This window comes from Caretta caretta, chromosome 11 (genome assembly GCF_965140235.1).
Source record: "Caretta caretta isolate rCarCar2 chromosome 11, rCarCar1.hap1, whole genome shotgun sequence".
NCBI lineage: Eukaryota > Metazoa > Chordata > Testudines > Cheloniidae > Caretta > Caretta caretta.
Genome location: NC_134216.1, coordinates 35,982,129 through 36,004,222, shown reverse-complemented (window position 1 = coordinate 36,004,222; position 22,094 = coordinate 35,982,129). Strand labels below are relative to the sequence as shown.

Sequence of the window (22,094 nt, the reverse complement as noted above, 5' to 3'; positions counted from 1 at the left end):
CCATACATTAAACATATGTGCCGAAATTTTCAAAAGGACTAGTCATTTTGGTTGCCTGATTTGAGACATCTTAAAAGATGACTTTTCAGAGGGCAGGAGCTTAGATTTCTGGAAATTGGACCCCTTTTAAGTACGTCAAGTTGGACATCAGAATCATGAGTCATTTTGAAAAAATGGACCATAAACTATACCAGCTGTCCAATCACCACCACTGCCAAAACCCATGTTGTATTGCAAGTCAGGAGGCAAAAACACCTCTCACGCTCAGAAATGCACTATTTTGCGCCACCTCTGTGCAGATTGCCTCTTTCAGGAGTACAGTAGCTCTGTAAGTATATGTGCATATTAAAGGTGCCTTTTTTTTTAAGTAATATCTACAACATCTAAGAATACAATTACAAAGTGGGTGTGTTGACTGTAATTATTTAGTCTAGGATAGCAGAGATGATTTTTGCTAATGTTCAGAAATGCACTTTGTTTTGTGGCCTATATAATGGTTGTAAAGGATCATAAGGTATTATAACCCCCTACCGCCCCCCCCCCCTTTTATTTATTTAACAGCACACCCATGATGGACTTGCTGATTTTTCTCTGTGCACAGTATCATTTAAATCCATCAAGCTATACCATAGACCTGATGTCAGCAGAGAAGAGACAGATTAAATTCAAACCCAACACACCAATTGGAATGCTTGAAGTAGACAAGGTGATTTTAAAGCCAAAACATATGGATAAGAAAAAGCCCACTCCTATAATGCCGGAGGTAAGAATTATACCAATGGTGGTGTTATCTGAAGAGAGAGAGATTAAGTCAGGAGTGCCCAACCTGTGGCTCGGGAGCCACATGCGGCTCTTCAGAAGTTAATATGCAGCTCATCGTATAGGCACCAACTCCAGGGCTGGAGCTACAGGCGCCAACTTTCCCATGTGCCGGGGGGTGCTCACTGCTCAACCCCTGGGTCTGCCACAGGCTCTGTCCCCCCTCCACCCCTTCCTGCCCCCTCCCCTGAGCCTGCAGTACCCTTGCTTCTCCCCCCTTCACCGCCCAGAGTCACCATGAAACAGCTGATCGGGAGGTGTGGGGAGGGAGTGGAAGGCGCTGATCGGCAGAGTGGATGGGAGGCACTGGCAGTATGGGGGAGGAGCTGATGGGGGGCTGCTGACATATTATTGTGGCTGTTTGGCAATGTACATTGGTAAATTCTGGCTCCTTTTCAGGCTCAGGTTGGCCACCCCTGGATTAAGTACTCTACATCTTCTGATTGTAGTCTACCATTGCAGATTGTTTTTATCTAAATGTGATTTATGTTAAATGCAATTTCTCAATAGAATATATTTTCAGATCATGGCCTGGTGGCATCACTATATACCATTACATGGAGATTAGGCTTTAGTCCGTAACTCCAGGGTTTAGATGATTTTGGAATTTTACAATGATGTGAATCTAATTGTTTGTTCTTTTGGGAATGTAAATAATTATATGCAACAATCTGAAGTACAATATAAAGTTACAAATCTCCTCCATGAAAGTATCTTTTGATAAACTCTAAAGATGCTCTATGAGCAGCAGAACTGTACATACATATAGCATCCTTTTCATAAACTGAAAATCCATTGCTCATAAGTCATTATCTGGACTTCTATAACTTATATACCCTTCTGATTACAAATTACGTATATTTCATTTAATATGTGCGCTGCATGTTATTGCTCCATCTTTTGAGAATTTTTCAGTTCAGATGTGTAAATGAGGGATATTCCTCATGCTATGGGAAATAGAAAATAAACTCTTGTATCATTTTTATGAAGCTCTCAAAAAGTACAGAATTAATTTTTTCCTCATTCTATTTCCTCCTTTCTAACTTATGCTTAAGTGAATTGTAACTTTAAGTCTACACAGCGGAGACTATTATTGGCATAGCTACATCACTGTAGTTATGCTAACATAACTCTGTAGTGTAGAGGCAGGCTATGCCAACAGAAAAGGGTTTTCCATTGGTGTAGGAACACTATGGCCCTGAATGACAGTAGCCGCATTGACAGAAACATTCTTCGATCAACATAGCTACATCTTAGGTCAGGATATCTATTTTGGTCAACATCCCTGAACTACGTAGCTATGTTGACATAACTTTTAAGAGTAGACCAAGCATGAGCCAAAACTGATATTCTATCAATCAGGCGTTTCCTTTTTTTTTTTTTCTTGGTGAGAGGGTAAATCTGTTCACACTTTTCTTACAGAGTTCTCTTTGTAATATTGATAAAACTGTAACAATGGTGAAACAGCCCTTATTGGGTGGGGAGGGGAAGCAGGGGAGTTTCTATGGTTGCTGCAACATTCTGTTTGTGTAACAATTTAGGTTTTTCTCTGTCGGTATCCTTGAATGTTACTTAATAGAGTTTGTATTTTCTTTTTCAGCAAACGGTAAGAGTGGTAGTAAACTACAAGAAAACACAGAAGACTGTAGTGAGAGTGAGTCCACATGAGCCTCTTCATGAATTCATACCGATTATCTGTAGCAAATGTGAGTTTGATCCTTTGCACACTGTATTGCTGAAGAACTACCAGTGTCAGGAGCCCCTTGATGTAACAAAATCTCTTAATGATGTTGGACTAAGGGAATTATATGCAATGGATGTCAGTAAAGGTAAGATATTTGTATATATAGTTTCTCAACAAAGGTATGTACACAGGAAATGTTATTTAAAAAAATATTGTACATCTATGATTTCATGTGTTCTAGAGAAATGAATTTCCTTCTAGATACTTCGTAATGTTCTTCATTCATTCTGCTATAGAACCAAACCCACCTAACGGCCACCTAAAACTTAATTTTCATAAACTTCTGGAAGAGAACTTCTATATAAAATTCCTCAGTATAAACAAAAAGAAAAGGAGTACTTGTGGCACCTTAGAGACTAACAATTTTATTTGCGCATAAGCTTTCATGAGCTACAGCTCAAATAAATTTGTTTAGTCTCTAAGGTGCCACAAATACTCCTTTTCTTTTTGTGGATACAGACTAACATGGCTGCTACTCTGAAACCTGTCAGTATAAACAGTTATTGTTTTGGAGAAGAGGGCTAAAATGACTAAGCAAAAGTGTGTACAATATATTATTATTTTAAAAACACTGTGTCAGTTTTAGCCCCATTCAAGCCCCAAAGAAAATTCAGTGTCTTGTCTCACACAGTCCTGATAGTGCTCTCTTTGCTGGACGCTCACCAGGCTGCACACTAGACCCAGATCTCCTAATCTTCCCTTGATCTAAGTCGGCTGTGGCCCTATCTTTTGCTTTGGTCTCTCTGGATATGTCTACACTGCAATAAAAACTCACGGCATCAAGTCTCAGAGTGTGGGTCAATAAATTGCAGTGCAGAAGTTCGGGCTTGGGCTGGAGCCCAGGCTTTTAGACCTCCTTAGGGGGTTTCAGAGCGTGGGCTCCAGCCCGAGCTCGAATGTCTACACTGCAATTTTTAGCCCCACAGCCTAAGTCCTGCGAGCCTTTGTCAGCTCCCTTGGGCCACCCATGGGCATGCTATGAGTCTTTACAGCGGTGTAGGTGAAACCCCTGGCACACTTCCAAGGCATAGTTTCTGTTTGTTACCCTTTCACAGAAATGGGACCTCCTGGATCAATACTTGACCCCTCAGGCTCTCCTGTAGCTTAAGTATACCCTCTCTTGGAACTCCAGCCATGTGGGAGCTATGGGTTTACAGTTCACTCAGAAATGCTTTGCTAATTTTTCTAATCATCATTACTCTTTACTTTAGTTAACACAAGAAATATAGAGATCTAGACAAAAATAGTAAACACACCTGCCCAGTCACTTCACTGCCTTACAGTTTCCTCTGGAGTGTTCTTTGGACATAGCCCAGAGTCATCCTGGACTCCTCCTCTCCTCCTGCCCTTTTACACATGACTTCTCTCAATCATAGAGTCTATCTTCCACCCTGTTCATCAGCTGGCTTTTCTCTTCCTCAGTTGGTCCCACAGTTAAACAGAACCCCCCTGCTATGAAAGCATATCCTTCTATTCCTGTCTCCTGCCCAAAGCTTCCTCTCTATTGCTCTATGTGTTTCTTTATATGTCTCACCAGCAACACCTGGTTCCTTTTTTCTGCTGCTGGGGAAATTCCACTCTCCAAATCCCAGTCCTCTGCAGAGAAGTTGGAGCAAAGTCACTTACCCCAGCCTTCAACTATTCTATTCTATGTGGGCCAGGTCTGTTCACTAATTAATAGCCTTTAATGACAGTCTCTTTCAAAGACCAGATCTGTAAGCCCCGTTCCAGAATTTCAGTCCAACATGAATGTCAAAAGATAGCAGAGAAGAAAAACAGCCCTACATTCAAAATGGAGTTTTCAGTCTCACATGGACAAACATAGAGGGTGCCCAATATCAAACAGAATTAAGTTGTACATAGAGAGATTCCCATAATTGTCACATCTTGCTATATGGGAAAGGGCAAAATCAGCAAGGAAGTAATTATTTCTTTGTTTATAATCCATCAGGGTCAGATGACCAGCTACCTAACAGCATATTAATTTAACAAAATGTATGAATTTATATGGTACTTATTAGTGTAGGATGTGAGCACTTCACAGGGGTAGGGGGTGGCTTAGTTCATTAATGGCTTGTGAATCAAGAAGTATTATCTCCACTTCAATGATGGTCAAATTGAGACAGAAGGCAGGGAAGTGATTTGCCTTTGCTCACACACATCTAACTTCCAATCCCATGCCTTACCCAGAAGTCCATCTTTTACAAAGGACTCCTTAATTTTTTTTGTAGTCTGTTACAAAGACTTTCTCAGAGAGATTTCACGTTAACATGTTCTGTGAGCATTGGCTCTTGTGATGTAGCTAGGCTTCCCTGGACTAGTGCTATGTACCTTCTTTCTATAGTCATTATCCCTGCATTTGACATAATGCAGATTTTCCTCTCTGCCATAGAATCATCACTTGGTATGTTTTATTTCAAAGACATTTATCTCTGTTTGCTTCCCAGATACACCAGTCAGCAGTATCTGAAATAACAGCTTTTATTTAGAGTTGGTTGTGAATCTTTAATCAGAATTATTTTTCCAGTGGAAAAATTAAAATGAAATATTTTATTTTGGGATAATTTAACCCAATTAATAATCTTCAATTTTCTGAACTAACCCACAACGTTTAGTTTTGAATCAGTTCAGCAAAAGATTAAAACTGCATTTCCTGATGCCTCATTGCCATATGGAAGTTGCAGTTCCCGCCCCCATTCTCCCCTGTGGCTCTCTGGAGGATGCATCTCCCATAAGAGATTTCCTTCTGACTGAGTTGTGGCTTACATCATGGGACTCACGTGAGTGTGTGTATTATGAGAGATGCAGGAGGGAAAGTAACTTAAAGGACTTACCAGTACACCGGAGTCCTGAGCAGGGAGCGGTGCCTCAACCGGAAGGGGCGTGGCCTTTAAAATCCCTGGGTCCTTTAAAACGAGATTTAAAGGGCCTGGGGCTCCGGCTGTGGTAGTGGCGGGTGGGAGCCCCAGGCTCTTTAAATCGCTGCCGGTGCTACCAGCTGTGGAGGTGGTTGGGAGCCCCGGGACTCTGGTGGAGATTTAAGGGGCCTGGGGCTCCACTGCGGTAGTGGTGGCCGGGAGCACCTGGCCCTTTAAATCACCACCGCAGCCCCAGGCTGCTGCCCCTAAGCCGGGGCTCCAGCAGCGGGGCTCGGGTGGTGATTTAAAGGGTCCGGGGCTCCGGCCACCGCTGCCACAGCGGAGCCCTGAACCCTTTAAATTGCCACCGGAGCCCCCAGCCGCTGCAGTACCTGGGGCTCCAGTGGCAATTAAAAGGGCCTGGGGCTCCCCGCAGCAGCCGGAGCCATGGGCCCTTTAAATCGCCACTCAAGCCCCGGGGCTCCCGGCCACCTCCGCTACCTGAGGGCTCCGGTAGCGGGGCTCTAGTGGCAATTTAAAGGGCCTGGGGCTCTGGCCCCTTCCGCGCGCCCCAGACCCTTTAAATCGCTGGCCTGGGAAAGCCGGTACGGTTGCTGGTGTACGGTTCTTGCTGGTACCCTGGACCGGCTTACTTTCACCTCTCGGGAGATGTAGTCCAACAAAGGAGCCTTGTCTATAAAAGGGAATGGGGCCCAGAACGACAACTCCCACTAGGGCTATGTGCCTTGGAGAAATGTTTTAATGTTGAAATAAGTCAAAACAAAATTATTTGAGTTACTTTAACAAACAAAAATACTACGTTTTAATCTTTGGAATGTTTGAATGTTTCATGTCAATCAAAAATGTAATAACAAAATGTTTCATCATTTACGAATTGAAATTGTCCACAGAATTTCATGGTGTGAAAAAATTTTAAATTTAATTTTTCATCCCATTTTGGGACAAAAGCAAATGTTGACATTTCGAAATTTCCGTTGGGATAGAAATCCGATATTTTGCTCAGCTCTACTTTTTATTATACTGCGATTTGTAAGCAAAAGTTTGTTTTAGGACAGAAATACAATAAAAATAACCAGTTTATCTACAGGTTAACTGTTCCTATTTTTTTTCCCCCTTCGAAAACAAAAACACACATAGATCAGAAATCACAAAGACCCATCTCCAAATTTAAAGAGTTTTTATTCTGTATTGTATGCTTCCTGACCTTCCCAAGCAAAAGATATGAGGTCCTTTGTGGAATATCTTATTTTTTTTCATTTGAGTCACAGACTGAGTAACAGACTCAGTTTGGGAATGATGTCTTACAGTGAAGACTCTCTTTGATCAAGAAAGGTATTGATTGAAGGAAACAACCTATTTTCTACCAATTTACTACTTTGGACAAAAAAATAAAATTAGTCTGGAGTTCTTTCCCTGACTCTATTCCTAACTTTTTTTTATTTTGAGAATGCATGTGCTAAAAGTCAATAATTTGGGGCAGATTAAATGACTAAATTAAAAATCTATGTTATTTGAACTTGAAAACTGTTTCCCAGACTCCAGCTTTCTGTTTAACGGACAATTTAGTTATAGTCAGAATTAAGAAAGAAAAAATACCATAAATATTATTTATTTTTGTAACTTCCTATTTAACACCTATTCCCCTAGTTAGGGATGACCAGTTGCTTTATTTAAGTTTGTTCTGGGGCTATAATGTTATTAAAATCAGCATCCTTTCAGCAATTGTCTGAAGCCAACACCTATGGTGAACTTTTCTCCAAAATGAATTCCCTTCCCTTCTCTTCCCTTCCCTTCCCTTTCAATTAGAAACAATCCAGGAAGGTGGGTGGATTGATTTTTATTAGAGGATTGTTATGATTTGCTACTGATGGGAAATATTAACAAATGTGCTTGTTTTAATATGATCTGCTCTGTCTAGAACACAATCTGCACATGAACAGATGGTGGCATCTCTGGTCTTTGATATAAATTTTTGTGCATTTCACTGTCATATTAGTTCAAATTCTGAGGTGGTGGTTAGTTTTAGATATAATTCTAAGATATTTACTCTTCTACATAGGGAAGACTGTTCTTATGTTCTGCTATCTTTTCTTGTTTTTGGAAACTCAGATGAGGGTGTTCAGATGTAATTGACAGCTTTCCCTCAACCCACAATTAAGTTCAGTATCTAATAAATAGTATCATCATAACTAATTTACCATTTTTCTTTCTCTAGCCACTCCAGCTGCTGACTTCAATTTATCATCGTTACGAGGTAAGTTTTACTGAGCTAGATACTGAAATAGGAGCACATATATAAACTGTAGCTGATAGAGTTGTCACGCAGACATTGCCATTTATAGACTGCAAGGTAGACAGGTACCTTCATGTTCTATAATATGTGTCAGATTTGCATAAATTATTATTACAAAAGTTGATACACTGCCTATCGTACAGCGTTTCAATAAATTTTAATTTAGGGTAGTTCTTTGATCATCACAAAAGAATGTTCTTCAGAAGCCCCTTGAACACTGATTGAAAAATTTTTACTAAAAGGTTGATCCTGCTGCTGTTACTGATGTTGAAGACTGTTTTACAATGTTAGGTATCCTGTTGATTTCAACAGGACTGCTTGGCTGAATCAGATGGTAAATAAACATAATGGTAGCCTTTCTTTATGCAAAGTCTTCCCATGAATAAGAGTGTGTCTACACATGAAAGTTAATCCGTAACAAGGTAGTGTGTGAATTCAACTATTCCTGATTTAGCTTCATGTGTGGAACACACTTAATTCAGAATAAGGTCTGGTCTACCCGTATAACTACGTCGCTCAGGGATGTGAGAAATCCATACCCCTGAGCCACGTAGTTGTGCCAACCTTACCTCCCCTCCCCCCGTGTAGAGCTTCTCCCACATAGCTGTGCCTCTTGAGGAGGTGGATTAACTATGCTGACAAGTGAGCGCTCTTCTGTCGGCATAGAGCATCTTCATTCAAGCGCTAGAGCAACGCAGATGCATTGGTGTTGCTGTGCTGATGCAGCATTTTAAGTGTAGAGTTGCCCTGAGGCACTCTTATTCTGGAATATTTTAAGCACAGTGCTTACTACCATACTGGCTGCCCTGAGACCACTTGCCCCATCTTTGTGATGACGAGTACCTTATGTCCCATAAGTGTTTTATTTTGTTTTGTTTTTTATAGGCAACTCTGTAACAGGATAATACTGGCTTTGGAAGGTTCATTTTCTTAGTCTTAAACAACCTTAAACGTTACCCTGAGTACACAATAAGATTGTGAGGCTTGCTTGAGATTTTCATTGCTACTTCCATCTGAACACAGGTTTTATTTAGCAATTAATAACAATGAACACTTATCTACAAACTCTTCGCATTGTAACTAAAACTGTAAAAAATAAATTTGCTAATTTCCTGTCTCTGTCCTGCAAAATATATACACTCATACCATATATATATGATTCTTTACCTGTTTTTTGAATGAGATATTTGAAAAAAATCTTTTTTTTCTGGAAATAAAATTTACTTAGTGGAGTGAAGTCAAGAAGTACTGAAATTTTTTACAGTGGTGTTTAGAAGTTAGTAGATGGGTCATACATACATACAAGTTTTGCATTTAATTTTCCTGTATTGTTTTTATTTTTGAAAAACAATAATAAAAGGAAAAGAATTGTGAACTATTTGTGTTGTGGACCTCAAAAGCTGTTAGCTACACAAATATGCCAAGGAGTCTAACAGTAGAACTTGTGACTTCTTTTAACCAGTCAATATGTACTGAGTTTAAAGAGATAAAGTAGGTGAGGTAATTTCTTCTATTGGACCAACTTCTGGGGGTGAAAGAGGCAATCTTCCTCAGGTCTGGAGAAAGTAACCAGAGTGTCACATCTAAATACAGATTAAGTTTAAGGGGTTCCCACATGATGTAAGAGACCACTTGAAATGAAGTGGGCACTTAACACTTCTGGAGTCGGAGGACAAAGGAGGGTCAGCAGGCATCTGGTGTGTAATGCACCATAAAACCAGTGTCTCTGTTAAGTCTTTGTTTTTTAGTGTCCCGCAGAGTTCTGAATTTAAGTTCACAGGCTCATCTTTTAAAGATGTTGTGCAGGTTTCCTGTGAGGATGGGGACTGAAAGGTCAGATATGGAGTGATTGGTCCAAGTGTCCAGTAGTTCAGAACTTGGAGAGGACACATTTGGGGAGACTTGGGACTGGAAGGGTTGTAGGTATTACCTTCAAGGAGTAACTAGGCTGGTGGAAGCCAGGATGAGACGTTGTGCTGTGGGCAGGCTAATGGTGTCAGGGATCTGAGCCATAGCAGCACTTGATCAACACTCCCAAGGTCACAGGGCAGGAAGTGACAGAATCCCTTACTCGTCTGGGTGATCCCCCAAAACATCAGTGGTGTTGTAGGTACAGGAGATTCACTCCAATATGAGCGAACTGAGGTTCACACTCCAAAGTCTTGCTAAACTGACCCATTTAAAAATAGGGGAGCGAAGTACTTATTTTCAAACCAAGCAAAGGCACTAGCCCTTGTTGAGTACTATAGCCATGACAACTTTTGAGAAAACTTTAGACATTTTGCTGTAGCCATATCTGAAAATTACACATAGTGTGTGCCACAGTTCAAGGCAACTGCACGTGTATTCCCCCTTTGTCTTTCAGCAAGGGCACCCACTCTAGGCTGCAGGCTCCTCAGCTGTCATCTCTCTTGGGCAGAGACTTGCATTTCTCTCCCTTTTGATCAGGATATTTCCAGGCTGAACAGTTCCCTGCCAACACTTTGTTATTCCCCAAAAGACAGACTGCCTAAGCAGGCCTGCTTTGCTTCTCTCCTCAGAGATGACAAACAGTGTAACTGCCAAGAGTTATAAGCTACTAAACAGCTCTTTCTAAGCAAGCACTTTTAATTTATTCTTAAATTAAAAGGCATTACTGGTCAAACATATTAAAAACAATAGAAGAGCCTACCTGCATTCTAATAAGCTTACCAGAGATCACCCCTACTTCCGATCTTGGGCTCTCATTGGTGATTAGTCCTTCAAACTCCACACAGGGGGTTTTCTCTGGCAGTCACCAGTTCATAACAACTTTTGCTTAGAACTAGCCCCCTCATGACTCTGGGAGCCACTATTTTATCCTGTCTTCATCTTTGAAGCCACCATAAATAGGTAAGCCAAACAAAGGCTCCCACTCAGGGTAAGGCTTCAAAAGGCTGAGTTCTTGCACAATTGGAGGGGGTTCATTTGCATACCCCCCTAGAAATTTCCTGGGGAAACTCCCTTAATTTTTAAAGGTTCATTCTCGTTGTCTTAGCCCATTGTTTAAAATATTCCTTCGAAGCTCACAAGGGGTTAGGTCTCCTAGACAAGTTACATATAATTCCGCAGTAATACACACAATCACAATTTTAATACAATGAGCTCTTAAAATACTTAATTGAGTAAGGTTTGTCCAGGATATGGTTAAATGGATCCGTGTGGTTGAACTGTTTTTAATGGCAATAGTTGATTTCTTGTCTTTCCTTGGAAATAGTTGAGATCTTGCGTAAACTCTAATACAATAATAATAATTAACTTCCTCACCATCAGGCAGGTGACGCTTGTTTTGCGAAAGTGACATGAATGTGGACCTTATCGTAATTTTCGACGCTAAACAAGGGAATTCAAACCGTTTATGGTGGTTAGCACTACTTGGTCGATGTCTTTGTATTTCAAACCTAGCCTCAAGTTGTCAACCTTGCCTTGTAGTTCTGAGGAAAACTGCATACATAATGTACCTATTGGGTTTTTAACCAGAGACCTTATTGTCTTGTAATCTGTTTATATAGTCCTCTATCCAATTTTAATGTGGATTTCTGAGTGCATGATTTAGCACACCATGTGTTCATGAGATTTTACTCTCCTAGGATGTGTGCACTGCACATATTACATCTGTGGTTCACAAACGGTGCCTTTATTAGTCGTCTGCAGAATGAAGAAGCTATGAATTAAGGGGGGCTGGATAGTTAAAAGGGTACATGATCTGTGGGGACGATCTTTCTCCAAAACAAAAGGCAATACAGAATGAAAGAGCTCCTTGCACCCTCCACATGCCCTATGCACTCAGGGTGGTTGATCATCAATTAGCCTGTAGTCATCCCATCTGTATGTGGCATTGATTGTCAATATTTGTGCATTTAAAACATTTAGTTTTCCTACAGGACATAAGACTCTTTAGATTGTAATAAATTGCTTTCTAGAATCCTAATTCTGAGTGAAAATCACTGCTTCTAGGTTTAGCAAGAATTTGGTGGCTTTTTCCCAGTGGCTCAGACCTAGTTTATGATATGATCTTCATACTGAGATGTCGGAGCGTTACCATTGTGCCACATCTTCATTTAGGGGTGTGTGTGTGTGTGTATATATATATATATATGAGTTTGTGTTTAATTGAAAATGGTATATTCATTTAGAAGCACTGCATGCATAGCAAGTTTTCTTCTTCTTTGTTCAGGAACCTGAATAAAGTACACAGGAACTTGGCAGTGTACATGGAAGTCTAAAATTTTAATTGACCGCAATTAAATTCTTCTCTAACATGATTGATCGTATTTAGTGCAGTGCTAATGAGGAGCACTCTTTACATCCCTGGCAAGTAAAATTCATGCTAATTTATGATTGCTTAAGGAGAAAAATTAAGGCAAAAAGCATGGTAATGTCAGGAAGCTTTTTTCAAATTGTACTTTCAAAAGACTACTCATACAGAATATTTTTTCTCTACTACCCACTCTGCTACCAGCCTGCTGGAAGGATATACCAAACATACCATAAACAATCTATGCAATAAATGTCTAGAATTATTATTTTCTGTTTTAGGCTCCTGCCAAATTTCTCAAAACCCAGGTACTTTGAAGGAGAAAGAAAATAAAGGATTTTTCAGCTTTTTTCAGCGAAGTAAGAAGAAACGAGAACAAGTAAGATGGCATTTTCTAAGCAAAATATGTCTAAATATATTCTCAGAACAGTCAGGTTTGCTGGTTGAAATACTTTCAGAATGTTTGATTATCTCTTCCCCTCCTTTTAAGACTGCCAGTGCCCCAGCAACTCCACTGATGAGCAAACCCAGGCCAACTTTTATCAACAGATCTAACACGATTTCCAAGCAGTACGACTCTAATACATTGCCATCTGAAATGCCAAAGAAGCGAAGAGCACCCTTGCCTCCAATGCCTGCCTCTCAAAGTGTCCCACAGGATCTTGCACATGCCCAAGTGAGATACACATCGTCTTGTGTCGTGAAATCTAGTAGTGTTGATGAAAATGAACAGGTGAGCTATTGTTAAACTTTTTCTTCTCCATCTCCCCACCCCATTAAGTTTCACTGATTAAGAGTATCTGAGGCAGTGGTATTTCTGGTGAGGCTTGGAACAAAAATAGTTACACAATGTAAGTAAAAAGTCCTATTTTCTGAGCATATAGTAGTGAAACAAGAAATATTTCACACTGTATCAATTGAGGGATAGATTTTAAATATTTTTGTATGGTTCCAAAATATTGGCTGTATTATAAAAAACAGAATAAAATAAACCATTGTTCTATTAATACACTTTTATATGAGTAAGTTTAGAAGTCAAATTTATTTATTTATTTTAGAAAGAAGAAAGTATTTGTTGCTATCTGGCTTTTATCCGATGGTTAAGATTTATATAATCATGACAAAGGCTCTGATCCTCCAAAGACATGTAGATTGCTTAACTTTAAAGTCACTGGTGCTGCACATATGCTTAAATGAAACCACTATTTTGTAACAAGGATGTTTCATTTTAAACAGTATGAGTGATAAATAGGAGTTCCAGCCTCAACTTGTTCTGTTGAGTTAATAGCTTATATGTTTGCATACATTATGGTTTACATTAATATGTCCATTAACTACACAGGGGATTGGGATTTTATGTCATTTCTAAAATTGACTCACTTAGTCCTTTGTAGTAAAATGCAGTTTAATGTGGTGTTGAAGAAAATAGTCTTCTAAACAGTCTTCCAATCTAAATTATTAGAAACAAATGGGACTCTTGGGAACTACATTTAACTTACAGGAAGCACAAGGATGTTAAACTAAAGTTTTATCTTAATAAAATTGTCTGCTTGTATAGTAATGCATTTGAATGAAGTTATGAGAGAGGCTATCTGAGTGTATTACTGAACTCATTCCAACAAATTTTGAGAGAAAATTAATGCATTGGGTAATATCTTGGTAAAGCACAGATTGTCAGTTGTGAAGTCCAATTAAAGATCAAGGCTAAAAGTGTCAGTGTAAATTGAAACACTTCATATTTGTATTTTGCACTGTGCTTTGAATCTGGAATAAAAGGCATTCTTTTTAAAAAAAATTAGACTACTGGTATGCCAGAAGGATGAAATGAATTGCTGAATGCTAGTCCCATAAACAAAAATTCTCAAATGAACCATTAGTCTAATTATCCTGTACACAATACTTTTCATTTCCAGTCAACACGAAAAAACCACAAGAGAGCGCTGTTTAACAGAAGTTCTAAATGTTGTCTTATATTTGGCTGAGAAGCTTTGTCATTTGAAGAGGAGAAAAATATTTTTCTCTTTACCGGTGTAAAATTAAATAACAGTCTGTCTTGATCTTTTCTTGCTTCTTCATTGAAAGTAACAGTGAAGAAAAGACTTTTTTAAAAAAAAATCTACTGAGGAGAGTAGGCATTACTCCACTGTCTAATCAAATTTGCAAGCAGTGCTGGTTTACAACAAAACATTTTCTTAGCCACTGGGGAGGAGTTCAAGGAGAAGAATTTCTGTGACATGTAAGAAAGTGGTTCCTTTAAAATCAGTACATCCTGGGGCATTGATGGTGACTATTATAATTCGTTATTTGTATTAGCACCTGCAGGACATAAAATTAAGAGTTGACCCCATTGAACTGGGCCCTTTACAAACATATAATAAGAAACTCTCCTTGCCCAAAAGAGTTTGCAGTCTGAACAGAAAAGACAAACAAAGGGTGGTACATGGAAGTAAAGTAACCCACAGTGATTGTACAACTTCAGTATTTCCCAGTTTTCTTCGCTATGTCAAGTGCATTAATGCTTGATTAATCCTAATGGGCCAAATTCTACCAGTTTACTCCTGTGGAAATCCTGGGTAACTCCACTGAAGTCATAGTTCATCTTTTGAAGGCTGTTCCCTGTGTGTATTCCATTGTGGGTATTCATGTGTTCCATGCACCTGAGACCATAAGAATCTTTGAAGCAGTGTTCGTTGGTCCATATTTGTGCCCTTGCTCTCCTCATGCTCTGTACTGAAGATATAAGGGACAGTACAGATTGACTGTCTCTCCAGCTCCTGGAACCTCCGTGCCAGAGCTGAGCCTTTTGTCCTTAACCTGTAAATATTTCAAAAGTTTTATAAAGTTTTAACTGTATATAGTGTCCATACAGTTTATTCACTGTAGTGGTTAATTAGTTCCCCCAGGGAGCCTCCTTGGCCCCCAGTACAGGATTTAGATTATGCCCAGGTTAATGAGATTTAAAAGCTGCATCTCCTGTATCTGCTGTTTTTTTCCAGCTATGATGGCTAACGCTGCCGTTATTGCCTCAGAGAAGCTCATATTTCTGTTAGGTGCAGTATTTGCCATTCCTTTCCTACCCAAACCTGACAGATGTGAGAACTCCATCTTAGGAAACGCCTCATGGAGTGTGCAGCCCAAGTGAGAGCTGGGACAGGGCACTCCTCTGTATGTTGAGATGTGCGCCTCTTAGCACCATGATGTTTGATTCAGGAGTGGGATGGAGCAGAACTAAAGACCTTTCACTGGGAACTTTTTATGAGAACAGGAGACAGGCTCTCCTAAACATAAAAGCAGATGTCCCTCAATATGCTTATCTGTGTCTTTTCCCAAAGCCTTATGACACCAATGAGGAGAAGAGGCTTCATTCCCTCTACCTGAGACGTGCATTAGCATTTTACCTGCGAAGAACAAAGCCAATCAGAAAGTAACCTAGATTGTTCATTACTACAGTGGAATGAGTGAGTGGACAAGCCATCAGAGGATATCTAAGTAGATCTCTTGCTCTATACCACTTTATCAGTTGGAGCATCTCCCTCACCTGCATGTAGCGAGATCTTATTCTAATAGAACGACAGCAGTTTCAGTAGTTTTGGTTCAAGAGTAGCTCTTCTTGACGTTTGCAAAGCAGCAACATGGAGTTCTATCCATATGTTCATGAGACACTACACCTTAGTTCAAGCCTCCACAGATGATGCATCCTTTGGGGCAGTAATCCTTCAAACCTCTATACTGCCTGCCTCCTTGGAGCCTCTCCTCTTGATTAGTGCTTGTCAGTCGCTCACAGTGGAATACACTCAGGGACCAGCATTCGAAGAAGAAAGTAAAGTTACTTACCTTATAGTAACTGGAGTTCTTCTAGATGTGTGGTCCCTATATGTATTCTGCTACCAGTCCTCCTTCCCCTCTGCTCACGATCATAATTGGATTCATGAGAGAGAAGGAACTGGAGTGGCGGTTGCTCTGCACTGCCATTTATACCCTAGTTACAGAACATGAGGAGAGCAAGGGCGCTGGCACAGACCAACAGACATTGCATGTAGGTTTCTTCTGGTCTCAGGTGCATGGAGCACATGTGTACCCACAGTGGACTATAGATAGGCTCCACATCTCGAAGAACTCCAGTTAAGAAATTTAAGAAATTTCCCTTAAAACCAGATTTACATGGGTGGAAATGAGAGCAGAATTTGTTCCAGAATGCTCTCCTATTTGGCCTCGTTTCCATGCATACTAATCATATTTCACAAAATACAGCTGCCTGCTAGGCTGATTTGCCTAGAAGGCCCTATCCATCCTCAGTATCACATCCCATTATATAATTTCTTAAAGCTGCGTATAGAATCATAGTAATTTAGGGTTAGAAGGGACCTCAAGAGGTTATCTAATTTACCTCCTTGTGTTGAGGTAGGACTGTGTATGTCTAGACCATTCCTGACAGATGTTCGTCTAACATGTTCTTTAAAATCTCCACTGACGTAGGTTCTGCAACCTAGTGAGAGAGTTTTTGCTAATATCTAGCCTAAATTTTCCTTGCGGTGGATTAAGCCTGTTACTTTTTGTCTTCTCCTTGATAGATGTGGAAAGCAATTGATTAGTGTCCTCTTTGTAACTGACATCTAGTGGGGGTATGCCATGTAAGACTAACCCATCTTGTTCTCAGGGCAACCTGAGAACCTTGTGCTGTTTCATGTGAATAGCTAAGTGGCACTGTCCTAATATGTCAATAATCACCATCTTGTTAGGATGTCCTTTAATAGCAGTCAACAGTGTCACACACAACAGTGTCACATGCATACTGAAGCAAACTTTGCCCCATATTTTCCCCTAAAGATATTCACTAAGCCTCTTTTTAAACAACATTTATCAAATAAAAAAATTACATGTGTATAGTACCATGACAAACTTATTTGAAGTTGGCATTAAATCCTATTTTTTGAACAAATATCATCTTATTTTAAGACACAATCGTTATTCGGTGGTAGCTTGATAAATGAAAGGTATCTTACTCCATGGGTATTGACAAGGTCAAGAGTTCTGCTGTCAATGGGTTCTTGAATTATGGAGGGATGATCAGTAAAAGAGAGATTTGTGAGCCTGTTTATTCCAGTGCTGCTCCTTCATATTCCACTTTATGAAGTGGGCTGCTTAATTGAAGCACAAACAAAAGTCCTTTGAAGATGACCCCCAGGTCTGGCTCAAGTGTAGATTCTGCTACCATAAAATGAATGTCATTGCTGGATTTTATTATGCTGTCAAATAGACAAGTGACAGTGATCAAAATTGCTACAGGAATGGGCATCTGTGACCAGGGATGAAACATATTTCTTTATCACTGGGATCCTGAAAGTAATCACTCTGAGATGTGGAACTACAAGGTTACTTCAGTATCAGGCTAATAGCTGTTACAATGGCAGGCAAAATTATGGCAACTATCTTTTGAGATGCTGAACTAGTGATAAGAAGACTGAATAGTTTTTTTTAAAATGCATACAGGACTGCCATAGCAACATAATGTATAAACTAAAAAGTTCTCCTCAGATGCCCTATACCTTTGCGTATTGTGATGCTTTCATATTGTGTGCACACTGGCAAAGAGAGCTAAATCCCTATTTTTGTTAGAATATTTGTTAAAATTTTGTTGTTATACTTCCATATTTACACCATATTACAACATATTTAGGAACATTCCCCATCAGAGTTTTCTGAAATGGGCTTTTTTTAAAAGCGTGAGAGATTCCAGGTTACTCTCTTCATAACATTTATGACAACCAATTTTGTGTACCGTCACTGTTGTGATACATTTTTGAATATCCAGCACTCTACAAGATATAATTCCCCTTACTTCCTGCTCCACCATTTTCTGATTATTTTCCCCCCTTGGGAATAGTTTAAAAGTATTGCTCAGAGAAACTATTACAAACTTAACAAGTTATTTGAATTTTGGTTAATAGTGGATGAGGATTGTTGTGTTATCTCAGGTATAAATTATAAATATCACTTTTGGAGTACAATAATCAGACTTTTCTTGAGTTTCTCTGAATACACTTGTTCATTTTTCCCCCCCTTAGGGTCAGTTGAGACTAGGAATAGTGAGAACAGGTTCTCTGCAGCTCAGTGGCACATCATCTGTTAACTCCTCTTTGAGAAGGACTAAGCGCAAAGCGCCCTCCCCACCCTCTAGAATACCACAAGACCAAAGTGACAACAGTAAAAGAACTGGTAATATTTTTACTTTTTAACTAGGCAGAAATGGAAAGTTGTTAATACTGTACCTAGGCTAAATATTAATGTTAAAGAAATGTCACCCTATTGATTGAACTTTAAGTAAAACTATGCATACATGTCAAACACTTTTTATTTAGGAATATGTTTAGGTAAAAAGACAGATGAAAACAGTACAATGTTAGAGGAAAATGTCCTGGATCAAACTTCAGTTCTATTTCAAGGTCCGTAATATTGTAACAGTTGAAATGCACGGGGGTGTGTGTGTGTGTGTGTGTGTGTAGACCATGGAATTGACAGTACTGTAGGTATGGTTGTAACAAGCTTTAATCAGCAAGACGAAAGCACTTCATTCCTTAGAAACACACTAATCTGTAAGGTCAAAGTTAGAAATTCTGTTTCATATTTATATCGGTGTAAAAGAAATAAAAGATTGCTTTTAAAAAGAAAGATGTCTGTTAACATTTTCTTTTCTTTGTTTCAGCATCAGAGTTTGCAGAATCAAACCCTGTAGAAAATATTGTGGAAGAAAGAGATGCAGAAGTACTGTTTCCAACAGGTAGTTCTTCCCAGATATTATTAAAACATAGTCAAGAACAGTCATAATAAAAGCCTGGTAATAAAGAGAAATAGTAAAAATGTCATGCTGCAGATGTTTCAGGCCCATTATTTTATTTGTCTTAAACTATCATTTAAATTTGAGATTTCCCCTGGATACTTTTGGTTTTTTCCCCACACCAATCCTGTAAGTATTTATATGGCTTTCTAAAGTACAAAAGTTTTACTTTTGCATGATATAGTAACAAATACCTGATGTTTGTATTGGTTACTATGTGTTACATTTTAAAAAGAGATACCTACTGGGTATTCTAGAATATTTAGACATTAATGAAATAGTTTTTAAAAAAGAACACCACCGTCTGACCCAGATGCACACGACACAGTTGAGTCATGTCCATACATCGCTTCACTTCCCTTTCCCCGCCCAACCCCAAACATAACCAAGTATCATTCTTGCTTATATGACCATAACTACCACGTTGCCTATGTTTTTGTATCAGTGCATTCTAGGAAAACTGCTCTCTGTGTTTCAACAGGGGATAAAATGTCTTAAGGACACATACATGGAGTGTCATTAGCAGTATAAGAGGCTCTGCACTTTGAGATTTTCTACTGTACAGATAACTATAAGCAGGAGGATGAGCTAAACTGGTTATATGGGTCTGGTTAGGGAATTCCATTTAGACTGCAAAGCATTAGTGTGCCACACCAGTTATACAGAGACCCATGTGTTATCTTAGGCCTTTGGCAAGGGGGAAACTCAGTTTCCAACCTAGAAGAACCCATACTGTATTTGGATACAAACAATATTTAAAGCCAGCTGTGTCACGAACAAGTTACCAACTTGGATGAAAGTTGTGATGTGAGTAGTTCTGTGGATGAATGAAAAACCTGTAATTAATTGAATCACAAGTGCTCACTAGACTCTGTCCCTGTTTGTTTTGTGATCTGAGATCACACCCTGAGGAAATATGGTTGCAGACATGTACATAGGTCACATACCATTATATTGTGCCTACATGGTAAAGGGTAATAAGGAGAGCAGTAAAATTCTTAGCAAAAAACTTACTCAGGCAAATAAGATGTCTTGCAAATCATGGACCAGATCGTTTGGACACTGCCTCTAATTTTTAACTCAAATTGTGTGAGCAAGTAATTGCAGGTGAAGTTTAGGTAACTCAGACTTCTGAATAAATTATGTGTACACTAGATACGTTAGGTACTAAAAGTCTTGGTGGCCTAAGTTGTACCTAAGAGTTTTTTGGCATCTGAAAAATCATGGGTGCAGAAAAGGAGTCTGCCTTAAGGACATACTGAAAATTTAGCTTGAGGATAAGTGTATTTAAACAAGTATAAATTGTAGTTGTTAAAAAAAGAGAATTACAATTGGAGTATTACTGGAGGCTCAACTTCACAAATAATTTGCTAAAGTTCCTTTAAAAATAACTAATTTGCTTTGAAATTTGTTTAGCTACATTTTTGTTTGCTGTCATTCTAATTTTATTTTGTTTAATTTGCAGATTACATCAAGCTAATTAATCTTCTTATTCCTAAACTGCTTTTTAGGTGATAAAGTTGATGTAACCAGAGCCATAGTGCCATCATGTGCCTCTCATTGCTTAGATGCAGCCAATCATGAACAAAACACTGTCCAGCAACTGACAGATGAAAGTAACCTTTCTGGTAACACTGGCTGTCCTGATGCATCTGAAATGCCTTCTAAATGTAGGTTGTAATATCTTTCTGTAGGATATTTTGGATAGATAATTTACAGTATACCAATATACAACGCATGTGGTGTTGAAGTTTTCACTACTTCTAGAGCCATTGTAGGGAACAAAAATCAGTTGTAATTATACCATACCATAAACTTTTCTTTGTAGATAGCATGTATAAATATTTAATTTTCTCCCTGTTAAATTTGTTTCCAGTTACAGATGAGACAATTCAGTTCTAAAATGAAGAATTAAGTCGGGTGTCTCGGACTTATTTCTTTAGCTGTAATATGCTTCTATCTTAGGGGTTTTGATCTATGTAGGATTTTCTTCATTTCCCATCACTGTAGTATCTGAGTGCTGCATGGGTGAATTAGATCTGTCAGCTTTATAGACTAGTCTGTTCTTCGTTCTTCTTAGGTTCTAGGAAGCTCTGCTTGTGGTATATGTACTTTTGTAAAATATAAATATCTTTCAAGTGATGATGAAATTTTTTTAAAAAAAATTGCAGCATGCTAGCCTAATCTCTTCTAGCAGCTCATTCCACAGTCGAGCCTTGTTGAACAAGAATGCTTTCACTCTAGCTCTCGCACATTCTTTCTGGGTTTTATTAATCACACTGCCCTAGAGGAATCAGCAGTTTACACAGGTCTTGGATAGATGGGTCTTGTCCAGTGGTGCCACACAGTCTTGAATTGGCAGTAGAAGCAGATTGTGAGCTAATAGAGGATGTAGTGCAAAGAGCTGATGTGATCTAGATTGCCTGTTCCACTGATAAGGCTCCTGTATTCTGCACATGTTGGAGCCCTCTGCATTGTTTCCAGCTTCAACCCCAGATACAGTGAATTACAGTAATCTGTACTGGAGGTGATGAATGCATGAATTACTGTGGCCAAAACATTATAAATAAGGGTGGAACAAAATGTTATAGGAAAGTGAAGGTGGAAGAAGGTATTTGTTGATATTGTCACTTCCTAGAAATCTAGAGTTTAGTTTATGAGGGTCCCAAATCTTTGCATCACTTAGATAAATGAGAAAGCAAACACCTTTCATGGGAGTGGAAGGGCCTTCTAATTCCTCTGAGTGTTTTCCACTGTCAGTAATACCTTGCTGTTGACTGTCAAAAGCTGTAGAGAGGTATAAGAGTGGGCCTGATCCAAAGCCCACTGAAGGCAATGAGAAGACTCTCTAATTCACTTCAGTGGGCTTAGGAACAGGCCCAGTATGAGCACTGAGATATGGACTGTGCCCGCTGAGTGGGAAGCATCCATTGGTGCTTCTTTTGGTCCTTCTATGTCATGTTTTTGTTTTTAAGCCCCATTAAAATCCATCCAGATGTTGGAGAAGCTGCAAGATGGAGTTTTTTTGTCAATAATTTCTAAGTGGATGCCACTGTACTACAGAGGCAGCTCTGCTACAGTTCCATGTCCTGTGGCTCTCATGAGGGAAGCCCAGCTAGTCGCCCTGATATGGGGGGTAGGATTTGCTTCTAACAGGACACAGATTTCATCTATTCCTATTTTAGTGTTTGTCTGAAAATTATGTAGCACATTTTGGTAACTACATAAATTAATAATAATACTGTATT

At 39.2% G+C, this 22,094-nt stretch overlaps 1 protein-coding gene across 4 annotated transcripts in view; it reads left to right on the top strand.

The window, feature by feature from the left end:
- The window catches only part of COBLL1 (cordon-bleu WH2 repeat protein like 1), a 118,408-nt gene that overhangs the window by 76,092 nt on the left and 20,222 nt on the right, over nucleotides 1–22,094 (top strand). For 3 of the 4 annotated variants that reach the window (XM_075117894.1, XM_048869876.2, XM_075117896.1), the window contains 9 exons: nucleotides 562–763; nucleotides 2,420–2,648; nucleotides 7,658–7,696; nucleotides 12,293–12,390; nucleotides 12,502–12,744; nucleotides 18,077–18,227; nucleotides 18,383–18,454; nucleotides 18,715–18,789; nucleotides 20,358–20,516. In XM_075117894.1, coding sequence (XP_074973995.1) covers nucleotides 562–763; nucleotides 2,420–2,648; nucleotides 7,658–7,696; nucleotides 12,293–12,390; nucleotides 12,502–12,744; nucleotides 18,077–18,227; nucleotides 18,383–18,454; nucleotides 18,715–18,789; nucleotides 20,358–20,516 — 1,268 coding nt within the window. The remainder of the gene's footprint in view (nucleotides 1–561; nucleotides 764–2,419; nucleotides 2,649–7,657; nucleotides 7,697–12,292; nucleotides 12,391–12,501; nucleotides 12,745–18,076; nucleotides 18,228–18,382; nucleotides 18,455–18,714; nucleotides 18,790–20,357; nucleotides 20,517–22,094) is intronic. The other variant, XM_075117895.1, reaches the window with a different exon arrangement.